Source organism: Podarcis melisellensis (genome assembly GCF_964234715.1).
Source record: "Podarcis melisellensis genome assembly, chromosome: 6".
Taxonomy (NCBI): Eukaryota; Metazoa; Chordata; class Lepidosauria; order Squamata; family Lacertidae; genus Podarcis; species Podarcis melisellensis.
The window spans coordinates 41,675,577-41,696,828 of NC_138538.1; the positions used below are offsets into that span (position 1 = coordinate 41,675,577).

Here is a 21,252-nt window from a genome sequence, read left to right on the forward strand (position 1 = left end):
TGAGTAACTAGCCCAAGGTCTCCCAGTGAGCTTCATGGCCAGGTGGGGATTTGAACCCTGTTCTCCCAGGTCCTGGTCCAACACCTTAACCACCATGCCACACTGGCTCTCATTTGTGCTCTTAAGAGCACAAATCATCATGAATGTGCAGTATGTATGTCTGGCGGGACCTGAAGTGAGGTACTAAGCCTCACTGGGATTTCAAAGCAGGCAGAGGGAGGCCCAAACATATCTTCACTCAAAGTCTGCCTTTTGTATCAACAAGGTAAATCTTGTAAGTACAGCTCCACCCCATCCATCATTCTATTGTTAAAGGCTGAAACTGATACGACGTGGGAGATCCATGATCAGATTTCCTGATCTATATATAAAATATCTCCCTTTAAATCATTTGTGGGTGGCTGTTTGGTAGGAGCAGTAGTACTGAGGGAGGGGGTTTTAAACTTTTGATCTAAATCCCCCCGCCAAGCTGTTATTATTATGTCCCAAAATACAGCTTTGAATGGGTGTGTGATTAGGGACATTGCATGGGGGTTGGGGGGTTAGGATGAAACATTATTTCCCCAGCACTGCTACTCCCCTGTGATGTGAATGGGCTAAGCAGAGGGTGTTATATATGATACACCCATGTGATATGCCTCTTTGGGAACTGTAGGGTGATGTTTTGCCCCAATCATTTCTTTTTAAAGTTTCATTGGCAAGCCCATTTGCATGGGAAAGGAGCAACTCCAGAAAAGTTCATGGAGGATTTCCTCCAGATGCAAATGGTAGTTAGATGAGTGTGTGAGAGAGTGTATCAAAACCATGTTTTGTTTGGAACTATGAGGGAAGAAGGAGGAGGACTCTTCATGATCCACCAAGTGCACATTAAATGCAGCCATGCAACTAGCATCACATCTTGTTTAGCCCAGTAATCACTCTGAACATTGATGTGCTTGTCAGTCCCGTGGACTTCCTTTGGGTGTGTCTTTGCCTTGTGACATCTGTTCTGAGGCACCAGTCTAGGTCTTTTCAGATTTATATGTTAGCGGTCACACGTGTTCAAGGCTGAGCTGCAGTGGCTGTGCCTCCGCTAGCATCTTGACGTTTTTCCTTCCTTGTCTGCCGCAGATGAGCGAGAGCGAGACTTTGATCAGTATGGTGAACAGAATGGTGGAGAGCTCTTCCCCTAGGGCTCAACTGTACATGCAAGTAAGACATCACAGCAGCTCTGCCATCAACCATGCCATTCCAGCTGCTTTTGCATGGCAGAACCATTCCCTAGTGTCACCCTTCTGCACCTCACATCCGCATCCATTTGTGAGATGCCCATTCAACATCTCATTCTACAAATGGCATTTATACATGGAGCCCAGTACGGCACCTGTGCCCCTGCCTGACAGTGATCCTAATTCCCTGAAGCATTTTAAGTCACTCAAAATCCACATCTTAACCCACAGGTTGGAAGCAGATGGGACCCTCAACATTTGTGGATCTTAATCTCAGCTGCATCAACAGCTCTGTGCCACCTTATGCCAACCTTTCTCTCTCTCTGTTCTCTGTAGATAAGATAATAAATGCATATATGGCTTAGGTTAAAACCTAAAACTTTCAGTTATGAACTGCTTGCCATGGCTTTTGGGGCTGGAGAAAAAAGGCTATCAATGGTTTGTGGGGGTGGGGGAAGACAAATTTTCCTCTTTCCTTTCTGGTATTACTTTTGCAAAATGTAGTGCACCGCTGGAAAATGGTTGGGTATTAACATTAGCATATGTGAGCCAAGACGCTGAAGCAAACCCTGTTTTTAGCGCATTGGAATTTGTGAAGTGGGACACTTAAGTTTGCATTGGTATCTCTTGCTAAGGGTAGAGAGTCCTCTACCTTTTGCCCACACCCTTGCCCCAAAATAGTTTACTATAAATATCTATGTGGATATGCTAGGATATAGAATAGGATCTATCTAGGCTGCTACCCAAGGAACATATCCGTGCTTCAGATCTAGGGGGATGCTCCCTCCACAGTGGGAACGTCCACTGGGAAGCAGAATGATCAGCTTCTGTGCTTAATTTTATTGAAGGGTCATCAGTACCAAGCCCTGGAATTTAATTCAGAAATCAGTGTTGAGCTTCAGAACCCACTTGTTGTAATTATTTGTCTGTTTTAAACAGAGTTTATATATGTATATAGTTTTAATTATCTATTTTTTAAAAAATGATTGTTTCCCTCCCTCTAACTTTTAGCAATTCTTGTTTTTATCTGTAAGCCACCTTGAGTCCTGTCAGGGATAAAGATAATGATAACAATAACAGTCAAAGCCTTCCATATCATGTGCTAGGTGTGTCTATTTTTGTAGGATCTCCATGTTGGCCAGAGAAGATAATGTCTCTGAGCCATGTGGTGAGCGCCACTGGGACCAGTTCAATTGCATGTAGTCAGGATTATCAGTGTACAGAAACTTTGTCTTCCTGTCAGGATTGGGATTCTTCATTTGGCCCATTAAGCAATACAGTCGGTGATATCATCATAAAAGCCGCATCTCATTGCCGTTGCAACCATCCATTTATATCTCTAAAGCTTCAGTCATCATTTGGTCACCTTTATCACCAAAATGTACTTTCTGATGCATTTGCTACCCTTTATATTGTCCAGGCAGACTTTAGCAGAACTGGCTAATAATCACTGACAGACTGTAGCAGAACAGGCTAATAATCACTGATTAGATGAGATCCTTGACTAAGTTTGGGGATGGGTTCAGCACTGCATTACCTGAATCTGAAAACAGAATGACATGTTTGATGAGACATTGTACCTCCTATCTCCTGGTTTTTTCACAGCACTGTGCCAAATTGCCCCAGAGAGTAAGGATATTCTTTTCAGAAAAGTGCCACATAGCTAGAATTTGTCTAACTCCAGCTCCACCTGGGGGTGGTTTTCACCCCCTGAGAGAACGTTCTAACAGTGTTTCACATTGGTGCCTTGTGAAAAGTAGTGACCTGCTTCTTACACATAGGAGCCAACTCCTAGGGACCGAGGTCCCTTCGGCCCCTCACCCAAGAATTTATTTTTTTTACCCAATAAAATATTTTTTTTTTTACCCAATAAAATATTTGAGGGGGTCTGCTCACACCTCCAAGTTGATGGGCATTGCCATTCAAGTGGTGTGTGAGTGGTGATCAATTGGTAGCCTCTGCTACCAATATTTTATTCAAGTTAGCACTGCTGTCTTTACATATTGATTATCAGGGTACATATAAATATGTGATTAGCACAGATAAGGGATAGCTGGAACTGAAATCTATGCTTTCCTTTGTTATTTCATAGGATCTGTTCAGTCTTATCGTTCCTCTCCTCAGGAAAATTGTGTCCCTACAGCATTGTGCCAAGTAATATAAAGTGGTCACTTACTGGGCAGAGCTTTAGCACAACCCAGGACAAAACAGTGATCTTAAAATTATAAAATCAGGCACTGAAGATACTCAGATACAATTACCATTCTACTTTCTTGCAGGCTGTGTAGCCTAGCAAAACCAAGCCCCTCCCTCTCTCACAGGTCTCTCTCTCTCTCTTTCTCTTTCTCTCTCTCTCTCTCTCTCTCTCTCTCTCTCTCTCTCTCTCTCACACACACACACACACACACACGCATGCACGCACCCCCCCATATGGTCACATGACATCTGGCAAATTAGATTCTGAACAGGCATCTTTCCATTGCTTTTAGCTACACACACAGAAAACAGCAACCACTTCCTACTTTATAGGGGAAAACGTATAGCTAGTGATTTAATGAACTCAGCAGTTATGGCTCAATTATTATTTTTGAGGAAAACAATGCAATCCAAAATATTGTCCATTACATTTCAAGTAGGGCAGGATTTGAGTCAGCATTTAGATTTGATCCCATCTGGAATCAACAAGATTCAGAAGGGGCCTCAGACAAAGATCTTTCCTGGTCCTATATGAGATACCACATATGAACCTGGGACCTTCTGTAGGCAAATCATAGAATCAGGTGCCTTGCCACTGAGCTACAGCTCTTTTGCCTAACAATGAAGGTGATAACAGTGTTACAGGTGCTACTTAAATGGAGAGTGACATCTGTAGCATGGTGCATCATGCTCACGGAAGAGACTTTTCTCATATCACCACTCTCTGTGTTAGAGGAGTTCCTGTTGATCAGGTTCTGCCAACTAGCAGTTAAGAACTTATTTTCTCTTGATGTGTTATTATAACATGGTAGCTTGCTTGATAATAATAATAAAACTTTGGTTCTGACGTGATGCTTTTCTTCTGTGCTGGATTGCATCAATTCTAATCAGTGCCCTCCTGTGATACTCGTACACCCCTTCTGGGTAAGTACTGCTGGATAGATCACGGTTCCAGAGGGAAATGATGCAAAGCTGAGTTTTGGTTTTATGAATTCACACCAAAGGCCAATGCTCTAAAACGGCCACCTTTGACCTGGCTTTCTCTCTGCATTACTGTAGTTGTCCCGTCTGTAAAATAGTGGTTGCTCATAAGCAGGGGAGCTGGACATTGTGTGAAGAACCTCAAATCACAACACTACATGGCTGCATCTTGTGAAATCTATTACCCTAGGCTTGTGCAGCTTTGAAATTCAAAGCAGGAAATAAACTGGGAATAAAACCAGAGGGTGGTGGCATCTGACTATAATTCTGGATCAATGCAAAGTCTCAAGTTGAAAACAATACAGGATCCTTCCGTGCTCTTCTTGAAGTTTCTCTTTAATCCAGCCTCCCACTTATCCTGGCCTCTCTGTTTCCTGAGGACAGGACTCTGGTTACCTGTTCATCAGCCACCCTTTTATAGCAACATCCTAGACATTGGCCCCTGTTTGGCATGTAAAGATCTGCACTGCACATGGATAGCCAACACTGCTTTTAGGCCTACAAACCCCAGCAAAAATTCTTTCTGGTCTTCCTTGTGTGCTATATACTAGCTCTGCATATATCTATTAACCAAGTGTGTGTTAGTAGATAACATGGAGCAGCTAACTTTTGGACCATAGCAATTATCACATTTAGGGGAACTCCCCCATCATCAACCTGAATTCTGTGAGTGCCGGGCAGGCCGGGGGGAGGGGGAGGAGAGGTCACATATTTAAATCTATTCACAATTGCAGTTGCTGCGATTGTGAAGATGAGCTGCTGTTTATGGTATGACTGGCCATGTGTAATTGCTTGGTGATCTGTAACGTAATGGAGGTTGCATGTCTAACATGCATGCATGGTAGAATAGCTGATTTGCTCATAATCTGAGCAACTGCCATTATATATATGTTTGTTATAAACTTGACATCTGTGGGGATAGGAGAAAGAGCAATTCTATGCAGTTAGGAAAAGAGCAATTCTCTCACTACATTGTATGCAAGAGCTGCCTCCCTTGATGAGATGAAAGGCGGCTGCTTTTGAAAGATAGTGAGGAGTCTGCAGTCTAAGCTGGATAGATCCGTGGGAACTGAGAAGCAGAAACCCCCAGACCACAGTGATGGAAATGCTAGACAGCGTGTGTCTTTCCTTTCGGTTATTCTACCCAGTAAATGTTGCTTAATTAAAAAAAGACTTGGTGAAAGAAGGTTGGGGCTTGAGCTGCAGGACCTGAAAACACGGAGGGCTTCCCATCCCTACGCACTAAGCAGAAGCAGCCTTGGATTTCCCCAGGGGCTTGTCATGACATGTCAGCTTCAAAGGCGGAGAGAGCAGGAATGATTTGTTCCTGTTTTTGCAGGTGTCTCATTTCCCTGAAGCCTATAGAGAGTCGCTGCACACCTACAAGATAAGCGAGCAAGATACAGATGTAAGAGCACCTCCTCCCTCCCTCCCTCTTGCCTGTCTGCCTCTTCCATCCCCTCTTCCGCTGCCACCTCTCCATCCTCCACCCCTTGCAGGCTGTGCCTTCCCTCTCCATTTCTCTTGACATCATTAAACAGGCATCTATTCTGCTAGTGGAGCTGCAAGGTCCCAAGCACTTGTGGTTGCCGTCGTTCACCAACCCCGGGCTGTCGCTTTTCCTGCCCCATCCTCACCCATTGAACTCTGGGTTTGTGTTTTCATGCTGGCATCATTGTTTGTGAGTCTGCCCTGCTCAGATTGTGCAACCCCAGCAACCGAGGCTCTAATACCCGGAGGCCAGGTTGAGATCTGTTCAAAGCAGATGAATGCCTTCTACTATGTGAACCAGGGTGGAGGACCTTTATCCAGCTCAAGGGCCACTTTTGCTCCTGAGCAACCTTCTGGAGGCCACATGCCAGTGCTGGGTTGAGAACAAAGGGAATGGGTGGGTGGAGCAAGGAATGCACATCTTTGGACAGCAGGCTAGTTCCTACACACTTGCACCTTTCTCTCTTTTCCATTCACACTTGCAAGAATCTTTATCAGAGCGCAATGACACATTCTAGTGGGGTGTGTGGACACCCAAGAAGAGTGCAAGGCAGGGCCAGAAGGGATGTGGCTAAGGAGGGGGTGTGACCTGGGAAGAGGCCAAGAGAGACTTAGAGGGCTACATTCACTTCCCCACCCCAGACTCTGCTATGAATCTTATATTTCGCCTTTCTTTTCTCGCCTTCCTCCATGAAAGAAGCTCCTGGGAAAGCTCTGTGAGCAAAACAAGGTGATGAGGGAACAGGAGAGGCTGGTGCAGCAACTTCGTGCAGAGAAGGTAAGGGGCATGTATCATAATGTAATGCCATAGGCAAGCTGCTTTCTGATTTTTGGCCAACTTTCCAGAGGCTTTTTGAGGCTGGAACCTTATTGCATTTGCTAGGCTGTGGCCATCATCAAGAGGTTGTTAGTTTTGTGGCAAAATAGGAGGCAGAGATGCTAAAAGTGGCCTTTGTAGCTTGTAGCAGGAGTATTGCTCATAGAGGGCTGTATCCAACAAAGTCATCCCATTGGTGCAAGGACTTCTGCTGGACCTCTCTTCTCCCTGTGTGCCTCCCCAAATCTGCTTTTCCCCCAACCCTGCAGAGCAGGTCTGGGGCCAGGCACATGAGGAGAGAAGTGGGAGAGGAAGTCCTATGGCACAAGCAGAAAGAAATTTCAGGAAAATGTCTTCATGCAACACCAGATTCCTTCTTTCCTAGACTGTATGTGTGGTGGAGGTTATGGGGGGGGGTGACCATGTGACCTACATCTCTGAATGCTGTGGAAGAAGGCATGTCTAGATATTCAGGCAGATGAGCAAGTCCAACTCAGCCTACACCTGAACTTTATAGCCTTCAACCCAGTTCAGTTGCAATAATGCTTTGTCCTACAGAACAAATGATGGTTTTAGAAATAAGACCCAGAAAGGCTGAATGCTTGAGGCCAGAAAAAGAATTTTAACTATCCCCTAGTCTGCTGAGTTCCAGATTGCTGCCTAACCATCAGCTTAATAAATAAATAAATTCCTTACTCTTCTCTTCACTTAGGAAAGTCTGGAGAGTGCATTGATGGGGACACACCAGGAGCTAGAGATGTTTGGGAGCCAACCAGCCTACCCTGAAAAACTGCTGCACAAGAAGGAATCCCTCCAGAACCAGTTGATCAATATTCGGGTGGAGCTGTCCCAAGCCAGCACGGTAATAAAGAAAATGCCCTGTTTATTCTTGCAGAAATCCCAGACATTCAGGAGCCTTCAGGAATCAAGAACAATGGTGGTGGAGGTGGTGGAGGGAAAATACATACTTGGTCCCTGTTGATCAAGTATATTTGACCCATCCAAACATGCACTGCCACTACCATGCTCAGCTGTGCCAAATAAGCTTGCTGTTAAATGGAGCAGAGAGCACAGCACAGCCTATGGTTTGTGTGCAGCCTGCATGGCAGAATAGTGCAAAGGCGGCCCTCTCTTCTGGCTCTACACGGGCTTTGCCCTACAGTATTTAATGCTTCTGCAGCAGCACGAGCTGCATCAGTGGAGCCTGTGTCTCCAGCTGAGCTGAGCCTGCATGGGCTGCCTGCTCTTGTTGCATTGCCAACGCTGGTGCTGCATGTGTCAGGGGAAACCTGGAGATGAAGAGAGGAATGCTTTGTGGGCTTGGCATTGCACAATAAATCTTTCTTTTGTCTCTCTGTTTCATTTCCTTTTTCTCTCATTTAAAAAAAAAAAAAAAGGAAGAGAGAGTGAGAGAGAAGAAAGCTTCTTTCAGCCCAATGAGAAGGTGCAATAGCACCCAAATTGAACCCCTCTGGTTCATGAGTGCATGCTGTGAGTTTGCTCTGTGCAAAACACATGGGGAGAACTGGGGAAAACCTCCTCTTCATTTCACTTTGAGTGAAGTCCTCTTTTCTGTTCTTATTGTATGCCCATTAGCTTCCCCCAGCACACAAATATCATGCCAGTTTGTGTCTTCCAGAATGCAGCAATTAAATGCTAGCATGGGAAGCATACAAGGGTGATCTTTGTCCTCCAAAGAAGCTATTTGGAAGACAACAGTTTGTACCAATGCAGCTATCACCTCCTAGGTGAAGATTTACTCTGTACTGTGGTGCACAGCCAGGCTGGGCTGGCATCCAAATGGATGGCTCAGTAGTTAGTTAGCGTTTTTAATATTAGTTAGTTCCTCTGCACTCCAGGGACACGGAGAGGAGATTGCAAGTGAGTGTGTTGGTATCTTGATGGGACTGTTTGCAAATCCCCACAGGCTTTGGCCAACAGCACCATAGAATATGAGAACCTGGAGGGTGAGGTGTCAGCCTTGCATGATGACCTGTGGGAACAACTGAACTTGGACATCCAGGTGAGAGAACGAAACCTCCAGACCACCTGCGTTTAAGGAAAATGCTAGGGAATCCAGAGCAAAACTGGGCACAGACCTGTGGGGATGTCTGAGCATTTGTTGATAGACAGATTTGATCCTGGTTCTCTTCTTATAAAGTTGTAAACAAAAGAATAAAACCACCTGTATTCAGTTCAGTGGTACCTCGGTTTAAGAACAGTCCTGTTTAAGAACGATTCGGTTTACGAACTCTGCAACACCGGAAGTAATGTCCCAGTTTGCGAAGTTTACTTTGGTCTAAGAATGGAATCCAAACGGTGGCAGGGAACTGGCGACGGGAGGCCTCGTTAGGGAAAGAACACCTCGGTTTAAGAACGGTTTCGGTTTAAGAACGGACGTCCGGAACGGATTAAGTTCGTAAACCAAGGTACCACTGTACAGTTATCATTTCACATAATTAAGCCATCATTCTCACACATCCATCCTTAAGGAATACTGACTATTGGACTGGGCTGCTTTTCCTAGATGCAAGTAAAAACATCAGAGCCAGATTTTAAGCGTTATGCATTCATGTGCACCTAAAATACTGTGCACTACTACCATGACCAGTCACACCTATTGTGCATGCACAAAACAATTATGTGAAGAGCTGGCATGTGATATTTAATGGACCCATGTGCAAACTTTCATATAACTACTGGTGTGCTAATCCTATGTGGAAATATGTTCAGAGAGACTCTAGTGCAGACAATTTTGATCTCTCCTACAGTAGTTGTTAATACAGAAGCCCCACATTTGCATTTAGTTGTCATTGCTCCCAGTGTATGCTTTGGTAAATTTTTGATTGGGTTTTCCTAATGTAGAGCCTTATATTTTCCCAAACTAGGGTCCATCTTCTTAACTATACCCTACCAACCCTGGATTTATGCAACTTCTGCTAGGCATCTCTGACCCTTTCTTCTGTAATTCCACATTTTAAAGCAGCCAAGAAATTATGTAGACATATGATGGGGTTGTAGTCTGTTTTTCAGTTCCAGTATGGGCTTCATTACCTCTTTGTTTGGAATTAGCTGGAAAGAAAATTGCTGGTGCTGGGATGCATCTCACTGATGACCTGCCAGAAGCAGCTTCACAGTAGTGCTTAATTATCCTTAGAAGCCTTGTAAACAGGGGGCCAACGTTGCCCAATCCAGCTTGCCACCCCTCTTGCTATGCAAGTCCCTCTGCTGTCATTCTGAAAAGGCAGATGGTGAGATATGGGAGACGCTGAAGCAGAAAGCAGGCACAGAGGTTGGCTTGCTGATGTTGTCCGTGTCATTGACACCAGATAGAGTAATGATGTCTAATCCTTGCTTCCCTTCCGATGTAAACGACACTTGACCTTCTTGCTGCCACACTGAATGAAGGCCTTGTTTTCCTTCCTTGCTCTGAGGTCCGCTTAGTCTCCAGACTCCACACATTTAAGCACCTACCAGATTTCTGTGAAACTCTGTCTCTGTGTGCGCCCACGTTCAGTGCAAATAGAAAACCTTCTGTTCTTAGTATTTATTTGCAAAGGTGCGGAAGTGGAAACAAGCAGCTCTTAACCCCCTATTGTCATCCCCCAGCACACACTCAAATGGTGTGAGGAATATGGGAGTTGAGTCAACAGGCCTTCTTTTGGTCCTTGTCTAAAAAGCAAAGGGTTCAGTGTTCCTGCTCTGGCAGATGTGGCCAGAGTTTATTTAATTGCAGGAGTGCTTTGGGGAAGAGGATGCTTTCCTTGACCCTAGGAAGCATCACCACAGAATCATGTGTGGAAGATGCCACCATCAGGGTGAATTCAAACACTGAGTTGAGCATGTGGTGCAGGCTGCACACAGGTATGTGCAGAGGAAATGGCTTGTTTTAAACTTATGCATGCATCAAAATTTCCTTCCACGTGCAAAATGAGTAATTCCACTAGAGCAGACAGCTAGCCTAGAAGTCTTCTCCCTGATCTGCAGCTAGCCACATGCATATCTGAAGTACAACAGGCAGGTAAAGACTGCTCACCATTTCCTTTGGCGAATGACCCACTTTTAAGGATCCCATATCCTCTAAAGTAAGTCCCATTTAGTTTAGTGAGACTTCTAAAAAATGCTTGCGATTGCAAGCTTAAGGGCAAACTAAACAAGATGGTGGAGGAATCCATTACCGGATCGCCTGTGACTGTTTCCCCACCTACCCACATTCCTTCCATCCTCCCCTAAATTATATCCTGCATCCTTCCCCGCACCCCATGAAAAAAGAACTCAAAGCAGGTTTGAACAAATAAGTTACAACTAACCATATTAAAACACTAAAACGTAATCATAGCATGAAATCACATCTGTTCTCCACTATGTAACAACCTGATTGGTTGCGGAACTTCTTTCACTTCATTTATTCCAGAAGTTTGCATCCCAGAGTGTTATAAAACAGATCACTCTTCATTGAAGAGGGTCTGTTGTGTGCCTAGCAATTTATTGCTGTTTGTGTCCTGCCTGAGAGTAATTAATTCTGGAACAGCTCCAGAGGGAGGGAGAGATGTTGTGATAGAGCAGGGGGTGGCTCTCGCAGGATGCCCTGCTTACAGTCCTGGAGTCTGCAGCCCTCCACAGCTGGAGAACATCCAGCATCTGTTCCAAAGTGGCATAAATATCCAGGCCAGGATGTTTGTGAGTGGCTCTTTCAAAGGGAAAGCAAGAGCTCTGCTAGCTCCTGATGGAACTAATTGATTGTAATGGTAGAAAGAGCAGGCGATGTCTGTGCTTTAGCTGGAAGGATGATGTGCCCGGCCTGTTCTCATGTTTTAAGTGATAAGCCTGTGCTTGTATGCAGCCTTGTTCACTGAGTAATTACAATGGGTTTTAAACTCCTGCGGTAACCATTTCGTTTCTGGTTTGTCCGCGCACACATTTCCAATCTGATCCGATTCATCATCCTGATTTGAACTGTAATCTCTGTGTTTCAATGGAATAATAAGATCAGAATATTTGTGGCTGAGAGTTGGGTGAGCAGGACATCTCCCAGGTGTGTGCAAAAGCTACATCTGCACAGATTCTCATGAAAAGTGGAACAGGAAAGCAAAAATGCCTGTGTGTAACCTCTGTGTTATGGATTGTGCTGTGCTAAAAGGGGGAAGGACAGCAAACACTGTTTTTAAAACTACTTGCACACTCGTAGCAATTTAGCATAGTTTGCTCAAACTTTACTACTTGAGTCTGTGAGTTTATGGGAAATTGTCGTGCTGGGGCAGAGTTTATGGGAAATTGTCGTGCTGGGGCAGAAATTGCGATGTGGCAGGAAAACGGATATAGGCAGGTGAATATATGAGACTAGAAACGCATGGTGGAGTGGCAAGGTATTCTTGCAAGACATGCACTCTCAGCACTGAAGCTGGTTGTACATGCATATGCATAGGTCTGAGCCATTTCCACATCCTGAGCTTGAAACTTGTTTGCTTTAAGAAGGAAAAAAGAAAGCAGCAATTTCCAACAATCAACATTTTGAACCGGTTTTTGCACTCACAGAATCACTAACAGTCTTCAGTATGTAACTTCTGTCACTGGGATGCTAAGCAACATCCCATTTTTAAAAAGGGGTGGGAAATAGGGATTCTGGGCCAGTTGCATTGTTTTCATAAACCTCACAACTGATTTCTAAAGCACTCTGGGCTGATCCTTGCATGCCAGCTGGCTGCTTTCTTTTTCTGCATCTCAGTTGTCCCTGGGCCTGGGGAAATGTAATGTGTGAGCAGGCAGTGAACTGGAGCTACATGGATACACTCTGCTGTGATTGCAGCTGTTCCAAAAAGTGTTGCTTCACTTGTAGAAACCAGAGCAGAATATATGTAATGCATTATTGCTGCTTCACATGTTATAGTTCTCTATGCAGTTCCGCAATCAGGGACAATTAGGGGGCCAGGTCTTGGAGCACTTCTCAAACTCAGATATAAACATTCACAACTGCCTGGATGTTTATATCAGTGTTCTGATAGCTTGTTTCTTCACTGTGATTTTTCAATTTGCACTCTTGTTTGAAACTGTACAAACTTCTGATTATAGGCTGCTCATTGGCTTCCTTGAAAAGAGGAGCAGTTGCCCAGGGTTGCCATAGCAAAGTGTGCCTTTTGCAGAACCTAGGCTAATCTTGAAGAAAAAGATCTCTTTGGGATTACGGAAGCTTGTAAAAGTGGCAATTTTTGCCAAGAGAAATTGAGTGGGTGCTTAAATCCCTCTTCCTCCAGCTGCTTTTCCCATTGCAGAGTTCTAGGTGTATACATAGAAGTGTCAAGCAGGGATAGCTAATCTGTGGCCCTCCTCCTGTCATTGGCAGTGGCGGACCTAAATCTGGGGGGAAATATATACAACAAAAAAGTAATCAATTTGACTCAGATCAATGTGGCTCACAAATTTTAAGCAACGTGGACTAAATTGCTTCTGGGGCCCTTCCGGGATTAGGAGCCCTGAAGCCTAAGTTTCATTCGTTTAATAGTCGATTTGCCCCTGATTGCTGGACTCCAGCACTCATCAGCCCCAGACAGCATAGCCAGTGGTTAGGGATGATGGGAGTTCTAGTCCAACAACATAAGGTTAGCTACCTCTTATATAAAGGGGAACGTACAGTTTTTACCTAAAAGAAATAGAAGCATAGGAAACTGCCTTGTACCAAGACAGATCATGGCTCCAGCTACCTTGGAGTTGCTTGCAGTGACTGGAAGCAGCAATCCAGGTTTTCAGACAAGGGTAGTCCCCAGCCCAACCTGAAGACTGCAAGGATTGAATTTGGGACCTTCTTGCATGCAAAGCAGATGTTCTACCAATAAGCTACGGCCCTCCCCCCTACCCCAAGGATCGAGTTCAGGAAGCAGTGCTAGTTTACTTACTATTATTTTGGGTGCTTTGGCCCTTTCAGAATGAAATGCTCAACCGGCAAATCCAGAAGGAGATCTGGCGGATCCAGGATGTGATGGAGGGGCTGAGGAAGAACAACCCATCTCGTGGCACAGACACAGCAAAGCATAGGGGTAAGTGGAACGCCTTTTATTTGCAGGCTCTTTGGAGTCGCAGGCAGTATTGGCTTGTTATCTCAATATCTGCCACTCCTTCCACAATGTGTACACCCAAAATTTGCTATCTGCCACCTGGAAATGTTTTGCAACGAGGATAGGAGTGTCATTTATCTCAATCTATTTGAAGAGTGGCACTGTCATTTAGACCAGGGGTAAGCAGAAGAAAGATCAGGAACTAATGGTAGATTGCTGTGTAATTGGCTGTGCACCAGCAAGAGTTTCGTAGAATCAGAGAGTTGGAAGGGATCCTACGGCTCCCTGTGCCATAAACCACATCAGTCCATTTGCCAGCAGCATGACAACCAGGACATAGGTGCAGGACGGCAGGACAGTCTCTGCATCAGTCTGGAGTTGGCACAAGCAGAGGACCTATATCAGGACCAATACCATCATAACTTTTTTAAGGGTACTTTCCTTTGTTTTCAGATCTGCCAAGGAAGGTTCAGTTCCTCCCTCCACCACACACACACTTTCCGTTGGCCTCTCTAGGTGGTCCGTTTCCTGCTGATCCATCCATCAGTTGGTTTGCATGAATGGCTTACCGTTTCCATGTTATTTTTCTGCAGTATCCCTTGGCCCATCTGGAACCTACAGCTCCAACAGTCCAGCCAGCCCTTTGAGCTCAGCCAGCCTCACCAGTCCCCTGAGCCCTTTCTCTCTTGTGTCGGGATCCCAGAGCTCCCCTACTAAGCAAGGCAGCAATGAGGTGAGCAAATTTATCATTGCCCAGGGCAGCCTGAATGAAGATGCAGCAAAATGGGAGAGGGGGGAGTGTTCCCAGTCGTGGCCAAGATGCTGTCGTAACACTTCTGTTTCCAGGAATATCGTTCCACCAGTAGGTGGCAACCCAGGCCTTTCTCTGGCATGGGTGATGGAGGCTGCAATACATTTTTTTCAGAGGAAAGTCTAAGAGGCCCTGGCAATAGACCCGACCATTTAAAGATCATAATATTGGCTTAAACACATTGAAACTCTGGGTGCTTCCAGACTTCCAGTCCCCCTGCTCCCAGTTGGAATAATAGTTCTAAACCAAGATATGCAATAGGAGGGGAGATAAAGAAAAGGTTGGTAGAGCAGGGTAGCGCTAACCTTCCTCATTTGATATTCCTGTAGCTGTGTTTCAAGACTTCTAGTTTCAAGACTATAAGTATTCTGCAAAGGGATTGACAACTTGAAGTATAGATTCCAGGTAACTGGCACTCTGATACAGCAGGCCAATCACCTGCAGCACCCATTAAAATTTAACACAATTTGTGCTTGTGCTCACCTTTTTTTAAAAAAAAGTCCTTTAGAATCAAAAGACCCAAAGCTGATCACTATAAAAAGGTACCCCTGCCCGTATGGGCCAGTCTTGACAGACTCTAGGGTTGTGCGCCCATCTCACTTAAGAGGCCGGGGGCCAGCGCTGTCCGAAGACACTTCCAGGTCACGTGGCCAGTGTGACAAAGCTGCATCTGGCGAGCCAGCGCAGCACTCGGAAACGCCGTTTACCTTCCCGCCAGTAAGCGGTCCCTATTTATCTACTTACACCCGGGGATGCTTTCGAACTGCTAGGTTGGCAGGCGCTGGGACCGAGCAACGGGAGCGCACCCCGCCGCAGGGATTCGAACCGCCGACCTTTCGATCGGCAAGCCCTAGGTGCTGAGGCTTTTACCCACAGCGCCACCCACGTCCCCTGCTGATCACTATACTTATTTATTTAACAGGATTTGTATATTGTTTAATCAACAAAATCTCTAAGCGGTTTACATAACACAATTTAAAATATACATAAGAAAATACTAGTAAACCAAACTGTAAAACTAATTGACGTAAAATAGATAAAAATATAGATAAAATCAGTAGTGTTGAAACAAATGTGCACAATGCAGTTTGCACACGTCGAGGCAGACTTGCCTAAACAAAAAAAAGGTTTAAGCTGGTGCTGAATACAGTACCACAGGCGTTCTTGCCCACTGCAAAGAGTAGGCACTGCTGCTCTAAAGGACCAGTTCTTTTGCAAGAGCAAAATACCCGTTATGTGACACTTATAAAAGTGGCCTTTATGCAGATCAAAGCAGTCAGGTGGACACATAGGGGTAAGACAACCCCTCAAGTAGACTGAATTATGTGATAGATGATATAGCCACTTTCACTGCTCTGCTGGCTTTTATTTGGGAAACTGCGGCAATGAGCAATTAGGATAATTATTTGAAGGCTTTTTACTCTGCAACAAGACTCCCTCCCTTCTTCCATTATGTCTGCTCACTTATCGAGTTACTAATCCTGAATCATTGCTGGTATCATTGCAGAGCATTAGGCAAGGGCCATAGCTCATTGATAGAGAATCTGCTTGGCATTCACAAAGTTCCAGGTTCAACCCAGGCATCACCAGGAAGGGCTGGCAAGAACTCCTGTCTGAAACCCTCGAAAGCTGCTACCAATATTGAGCTAGAATGACCAGCGGTATGATTCCGTATAGAGCAGCGCTATATTTTCCTGGTGAAATTGCTCCTATTGTTTGTGTTTTTCGGGTGGGGGGAAATAATGTGGGCACAGCCTTTGTGAGCCATTCATCTCAATGCCACATCAGCAACTATTTTAAAGAAGATTGATAGCACAGAGAAAAGCTGCTACACAAGCAGCTCTCCATGCAGTGATAGCTGCCTTAGGGTGCAATGTGAATTGGTCTTCATGTGATGCACATAAAAATGGCAAGGTGCTCAGATATGACAGCAGCTGATACGCACCTTAGGCTGGGATACTTCAAGCACCCTAAAACTTTGGAATGATTCAGTTTCAGTAGTTATGAGTTGGTGGGAGATTAGCAACTTCTTTTACTGCTACAACCTCTGCCTATCCTAAATAGAAGCCTGATCCAATAGATTGGGCCAAAAGGCCTTGGACAATTATATATGGTACTTCCTATGTTTCTTCCATGCCTATAAAAGGCATTGCAGATATTGGCATATCGCATTCCAACTTGTACAAATGACCAAATGCAATGAGGAAAATAGCCGATGGATGGGCATCTTTATTTTTTGGTCACTCTGGCTCCATCTGTCATCAAACCTAAATTTCTGCCCCAAATCAACCATCAACCCCAGACCCACTCATGTTCCACCCCCATGCATGTTTTGGGGGGTATCATTTTCTGTGTTCCCGAAACCTTGGGATTTCAGCACGTATGCAATCACCATTGGGTCATTCAAACCTACAGCAGTTGTGTCTATAGATATAAGTTCACATTGTGGGGCAAGCAGCAGACTGCAAGGATTATAAAATATCTGCATTTTGGACAATGTGCCTTGAAAGAGATGCATTCTTATTTTTTGAAATGGCAGATATTTTGGAAGCGGCTGAAAGTCCCCTCGCAGTTTGCGCCTTTGGTCCAGTAACACCAGGCTCATCCCAGGCTTGCGTGGCTTGATGTTGGGTTGCCCAGCATGAAGAGAGAGGCCGGCCATTTGGCGTCGGGGCTCCTGGGTGCTCGGTTGCAGCTGTGCCCTGTCCTGGGTGTAACACCTGTCTCTGTTGGAGTCTTTGTCTCACTAATTCTCTTTTCCTTCCCCTTCTCACAGTTTCTCTGCTCTTACTCCTAACACTTCTCGGCTTCCTCTCCACTTCAGGAGCCCGGTCCACCTCGACCTCCCCTCCCCAAATCATATGTGCCCTTGGAATCTCCTCCGACTGTCCCTCCGCTCCCTACCGAAAGCCGCCTCTGGCCGTATCCTAACTCCCCTTCCTGGCAGCAAAGCAGCGAGGCGAAGAGGGGACAGGTATCAAAATGGAGTTTGAGAGCTGGAGGCATGCTCTATCCTTTGCCACACTCACCTGGAACTGGGGAGGGATGTGGAGCCAGGTGCGGGAGCAGCTTGTGGGGAGGAGCCATGCTGTGTCATTGTCGTGTCCTGCAACAGCGCAGGGCTAGGGTTAGGCAGTGCAGTGCAGGTGCCCAACCCTTTCACCATCCTGGTACATGGTAATGGGACTGGTGCCCAGAGACCAGGACCACAGCACTACCACCTCTCCCCACCAGCTGCTCCTAGCCGGATGGTTAACCAGCCATCTTTCTCAAGCAACCTATGCTCCCTGAAGTCCATTACATGATATTTTTCCTACGTGTAGATTTTGCCTAGGTATGAAAAATGTCATCTGCCAAACAGCCTTTGGGGCAATTTGCCTTTCTGAGAATGTCAGGAGCTACATCCTCTCAATGGCAGGTTGTGATATACCCCAATCATGGATGAGAACAAAAGGCAAGAGTGGGACACAGATTTCAAATCAGAGACATGGGCTGGAGACACACAATATTTTTTCTTTTCTTTTCTTCAGAGAGCTGAAGCCGTCTTGAAAAAGAAATTGCTGCTTGGTGTGCTTCCTTAACTGGTGTTTGCTTTTGGTGAAGTGGTTTTGTGGGTTTTTGAAACAACTCAAAAACCTGTGAAACCTTTTTGACCAGTGGCAATAATGAGACAAAAGAACTATTAAATGTACATGCAAAGCAATGCCTTTGTCAGACTCCCTTCATCTCTCTCAAAAATGACTGTCTGCCTCCAGCCTTAGATTGCAATTCTGTGGCTGCAATTGATTGTGGCCTATATTTATACTGAATGCCAAGTATCCTGTGGCTTGTGGGCCTCTTTGCCCAGTGGGAAAGTGATATACAAAACACATCGGTCCACAAGAATATCATGAACAATGACACGTTCCTCAGAGAGTAACTCTCCACTTAGTTTGTAAGATAACCTTGGATTAATATCTGCAAAGGTTTCACATCTCCACCAAGCAGAATCTGATCCACATTAAACCCCATGAAGGTAGTGGAAATGTTTTAAAGCTGCTGAGCTGGTTTTTCATCTCCCATGTTGAGAGGGGATATCATGCCATTGGGATCTCATAAGAGCTGGTTGGGGGGAAGCAACCATTATAGGTCACTTGCAAAGTAGGTGGGGGAAGAAAACCTCCAAGCCTTGTGCTGCTCTCACTTCAAAGCCGCCATTGCTTTTCCCCAAGTGGAATTTCACAGGTTTTGCACATCCCAAAAGTCAGATAGTGGCAGGCCATATAAAGAATTAAGGAATTAAAATGAGGAATTAAGGTGGTTATTTTATTTTCTAAAAGGTTGGTGCTTTTTCCCCCTCAAACCCAATCATAGTAATAAAACTAACCTCAAAAGTTAAGTTTTAAAACATGCCTTACTGGTGACCATGGATAAAGTTGCCTTTATAGGATTAAGTCATTCCTATGAACTTATCAAGAATTGGATGCTATTGTGATACAAGAGAGAAGTGAGTCAAATGTTCACTCTGGACCAGATTGAAATAGAACCCTCAATCATTTTACTGCCTAGAAGTTTAGCACAAGACGCACAGAGACTCATACCTTTTATTCTGGGTGTTTATGTTGTAGCAGAGGCCCACATACAGAGTTCATTATGATGTATATAAAATGCCCAGGCTGACAGAAAGGCTGTTTGGTGCAAGGGACCAATATAATGGTTGCAACTGCTCTGGCTCATTCTGCCATTCCTCGCTGTGGTTTTACTTCTATTGTCCTTTCCCTTCCCTGCATTCATCCCCTGTGATAGTCATCTGTGTTAATAGCAGAGATTGCCCACAGAGATGCTCTTGAGATGAAGCAGAAGGAGAGGGACTTGGGGAGGTTTCGTTGCCAATGTTAAAATGCTCATCTTTCCCAGAGGAAGGGATGGGGGTAGGGAAACACCTCTTCAAGCTGTTGCATATTTTCTGATCAAGGGGGCAATGATTTTCCAAAGCTCTGTTGCTCTTGTATGGTTTTGAGTCTCCAATTCAGTGGAGTGGTGACGGCAGCTTATGTAATTGGCTTCATTCACCAGTACTTATATCCGAAATGTCTGCATCCTGCTAGCAACAGGAGTAGATGGGATGGAGACAAACCTTGTACCTAAGCTGTTGGTACCATTTCTACTTGGACTGTTGGCTCATACAGGCTTGCCTTTCAATTGAACAAAACAGCAACGACAGTGGAAATCTTATCCACAGATAAGAAAGACTCTGGAAGGCTGGGACTGTGTTAACCACCACTATTTTGAGATAGAAGCACAAAAAAAATCCACTGATCTTTGCTCCCAAATGCCTGTGCTTTGGATACAGTGTGCTCTTAACCACCACACCTTTTGGTTCTTCAAATTTGAGTTGAGCATGAATTTGCCCCATTTTCTCCAGCTGATTGGTTCTTGGGCATTGGACACTCCTCGAGGTCATTTTTGGATGATGGGCAGGGGGCAAAGGTGCTTCTTCTGATTACTGCTTCCTTTCACTGTTTCTGTGTGGGCATTTCTGTTCATTTTTGGCATGTGTGTTTGTCTGTGTCTGAAATCCTGTGTAGTTAAGGAAAGTGGCAGCTGTTTGGAGACAGGACCTCTCTTCAGCTTCCCTTGCAGTTCCTCACAGGGAATTGTATTTTCCCCCACAGTCCAAGTCCAGCTTTGAGCAGAACAAGAAGGACCATCACCGGACGTCAGCCTCCAATTCTGCTGTGGAGGCTGGTCTCTTGCAGACAAGGCAAGACCCGGATGCTGATAAGCAAGTTGCTCTCAACAAAGGTACTGGTAAACAATGTGCATCTTAGAAGGGGATCTGATTTGGCTTACTGTTTAGGACTCCCCCAGACAACCTGTCTATTGTGTAGTCCTCCTGACTTGCAGATAGATTGTATGGATAGATCTGCTCCATATTGTTGCCCTTATGAGAAGTTGCTTGTGGACTTCCTTGTGGGCATCTGGTTGTCAATTGTAGGAAGCAGTTGTGGGTGGACTTTTGGTCTGATCCAGCAAGACTCCTCTTATGTTTTTATTGGGACTCAAGGAGGAAGTATATTCAAAGAATAAAGCCTCCATTTCCATTATGGTCCATTAAGATGGGCTTAGGAATGATGGCAATTTAGTGTTAATAGGTGCAAAAGCAGCTTCACTACAACAGTACATTTCTAGTGCAGGCTGCTGTTGAAATCTGGAAGGACACAGATGTCTGGTCAACACCACTAGCACTCTTCTGCTCTTTCTCATGGAGATGACCAGATGCAGTGTGGGACAAGGCTCCTGTATCTTTGGTTGTTTGGAAGAAGGAATTTTGACAGGTGCAGCTTGGCTCACCCCACTGGTCCTATGATATGACAAGCTGCACCTGTCCAAACTTCCACATATACAAAACTATTAAAGATGTAATGGGCCTATGAGCTTGCTTGATCTCTAGATACAAGTCTCTTACACTTCTGTTTAATTTCAATAAAACTAGTTGTTGTGTACAGTGTTCTGATTGTAAACTGCCTTGTGTGTAGCTGTATGCAACTGAAAAGTGGCATAAAAAATACTTAGAAGCAGCATTTTCAGTGACAGTTGTGGTTGTCAAATCCTGCTGTTCCAGCCACTTGGTATCTGAAAATAATGTAGGTTTTTTAATCTTTGGGTGGGTGTGGGAAGCCATCTCTCCTTGCAATCAAAGGGCCATGGTGTCCCAAA

At 44.9% G+C, this 21,252-nt stretch overlaps 1 protein-coding gene and 1 long non-coding RNA gene across 18 annotated transcripts in view; one reads left to right on the top strand and one right to left on the bottom strand.

Annotated features, from left to right (window-relative positions):
* PLEKHA6 (pleckstrin homology domain containing A6) overlaps nucleotides 1-21,252 on the top strand; it is a 185,965-nt gene that overhangs the window by 149,678 nt on the left and 15,035 nt on the right. For 9 of the 17 annotated variants that reach the window (XM_081914529.1, XM_081914544.1, XM_081914534.1 and 6 more), the window contains 9 exons: nucleotides 1,111-1,191; nucleotides 5,725-5,793; nucleotides 6,574-6,654; nucleotides 7,406-7,555; nucleotides 8,621-8,716; nucleotides 13,613-13,724; nucleotides 14,336-14,475; nucleotides 17,378-17,527; nucleotides 20,208-20,337. In XM_081914529.1, coding sequence (XP_081770655.1) covers nucleotides 1,111-1,191; nucleotides 5,725-5,793; nucleotides 6,574-6,654; nucleotides 7,406-7,555; nucleotides 8,621-8,716; nucleotides 13,613-13,724; nucleotides 14,336-14,475; nucleotides 17,378-17,527; nucleotides 20,208-20,337 — 1,009 coding nt within the window. The remainder of the gene's footprint in view (nucleotides 1-1,110; nucleotides 1,192-5,724; nucleotides 5,794-6,573; nucleotides 6,655-7,405; nucleotides 7,556-8,620; nucleotides 8,717-13,612; nucleotides 13,725-14,335; nucleotides 14,476-17,377; nucleotides 17,528-20,207; nucleotides 20,338-21,252) is intronic. The other 8 variants (XM_081914540.1, XM_081914538.1, XM_081914530.1 and 5 more) reach the window with 3 other exon arrangements.
* Nucleotides 12,295-13,725, bottom strand: LOC309371699. Its single transcript, XR_014169258.1, has 2 exons — nucleotides 13,584-13,725; nucleotides 12,295-13,047 (listed from the first exon to the last, which is right to left on the bottom strand). It is a non-coding gene; the product is annotated as an uncharacterized lncRNA (long non-coding RNA).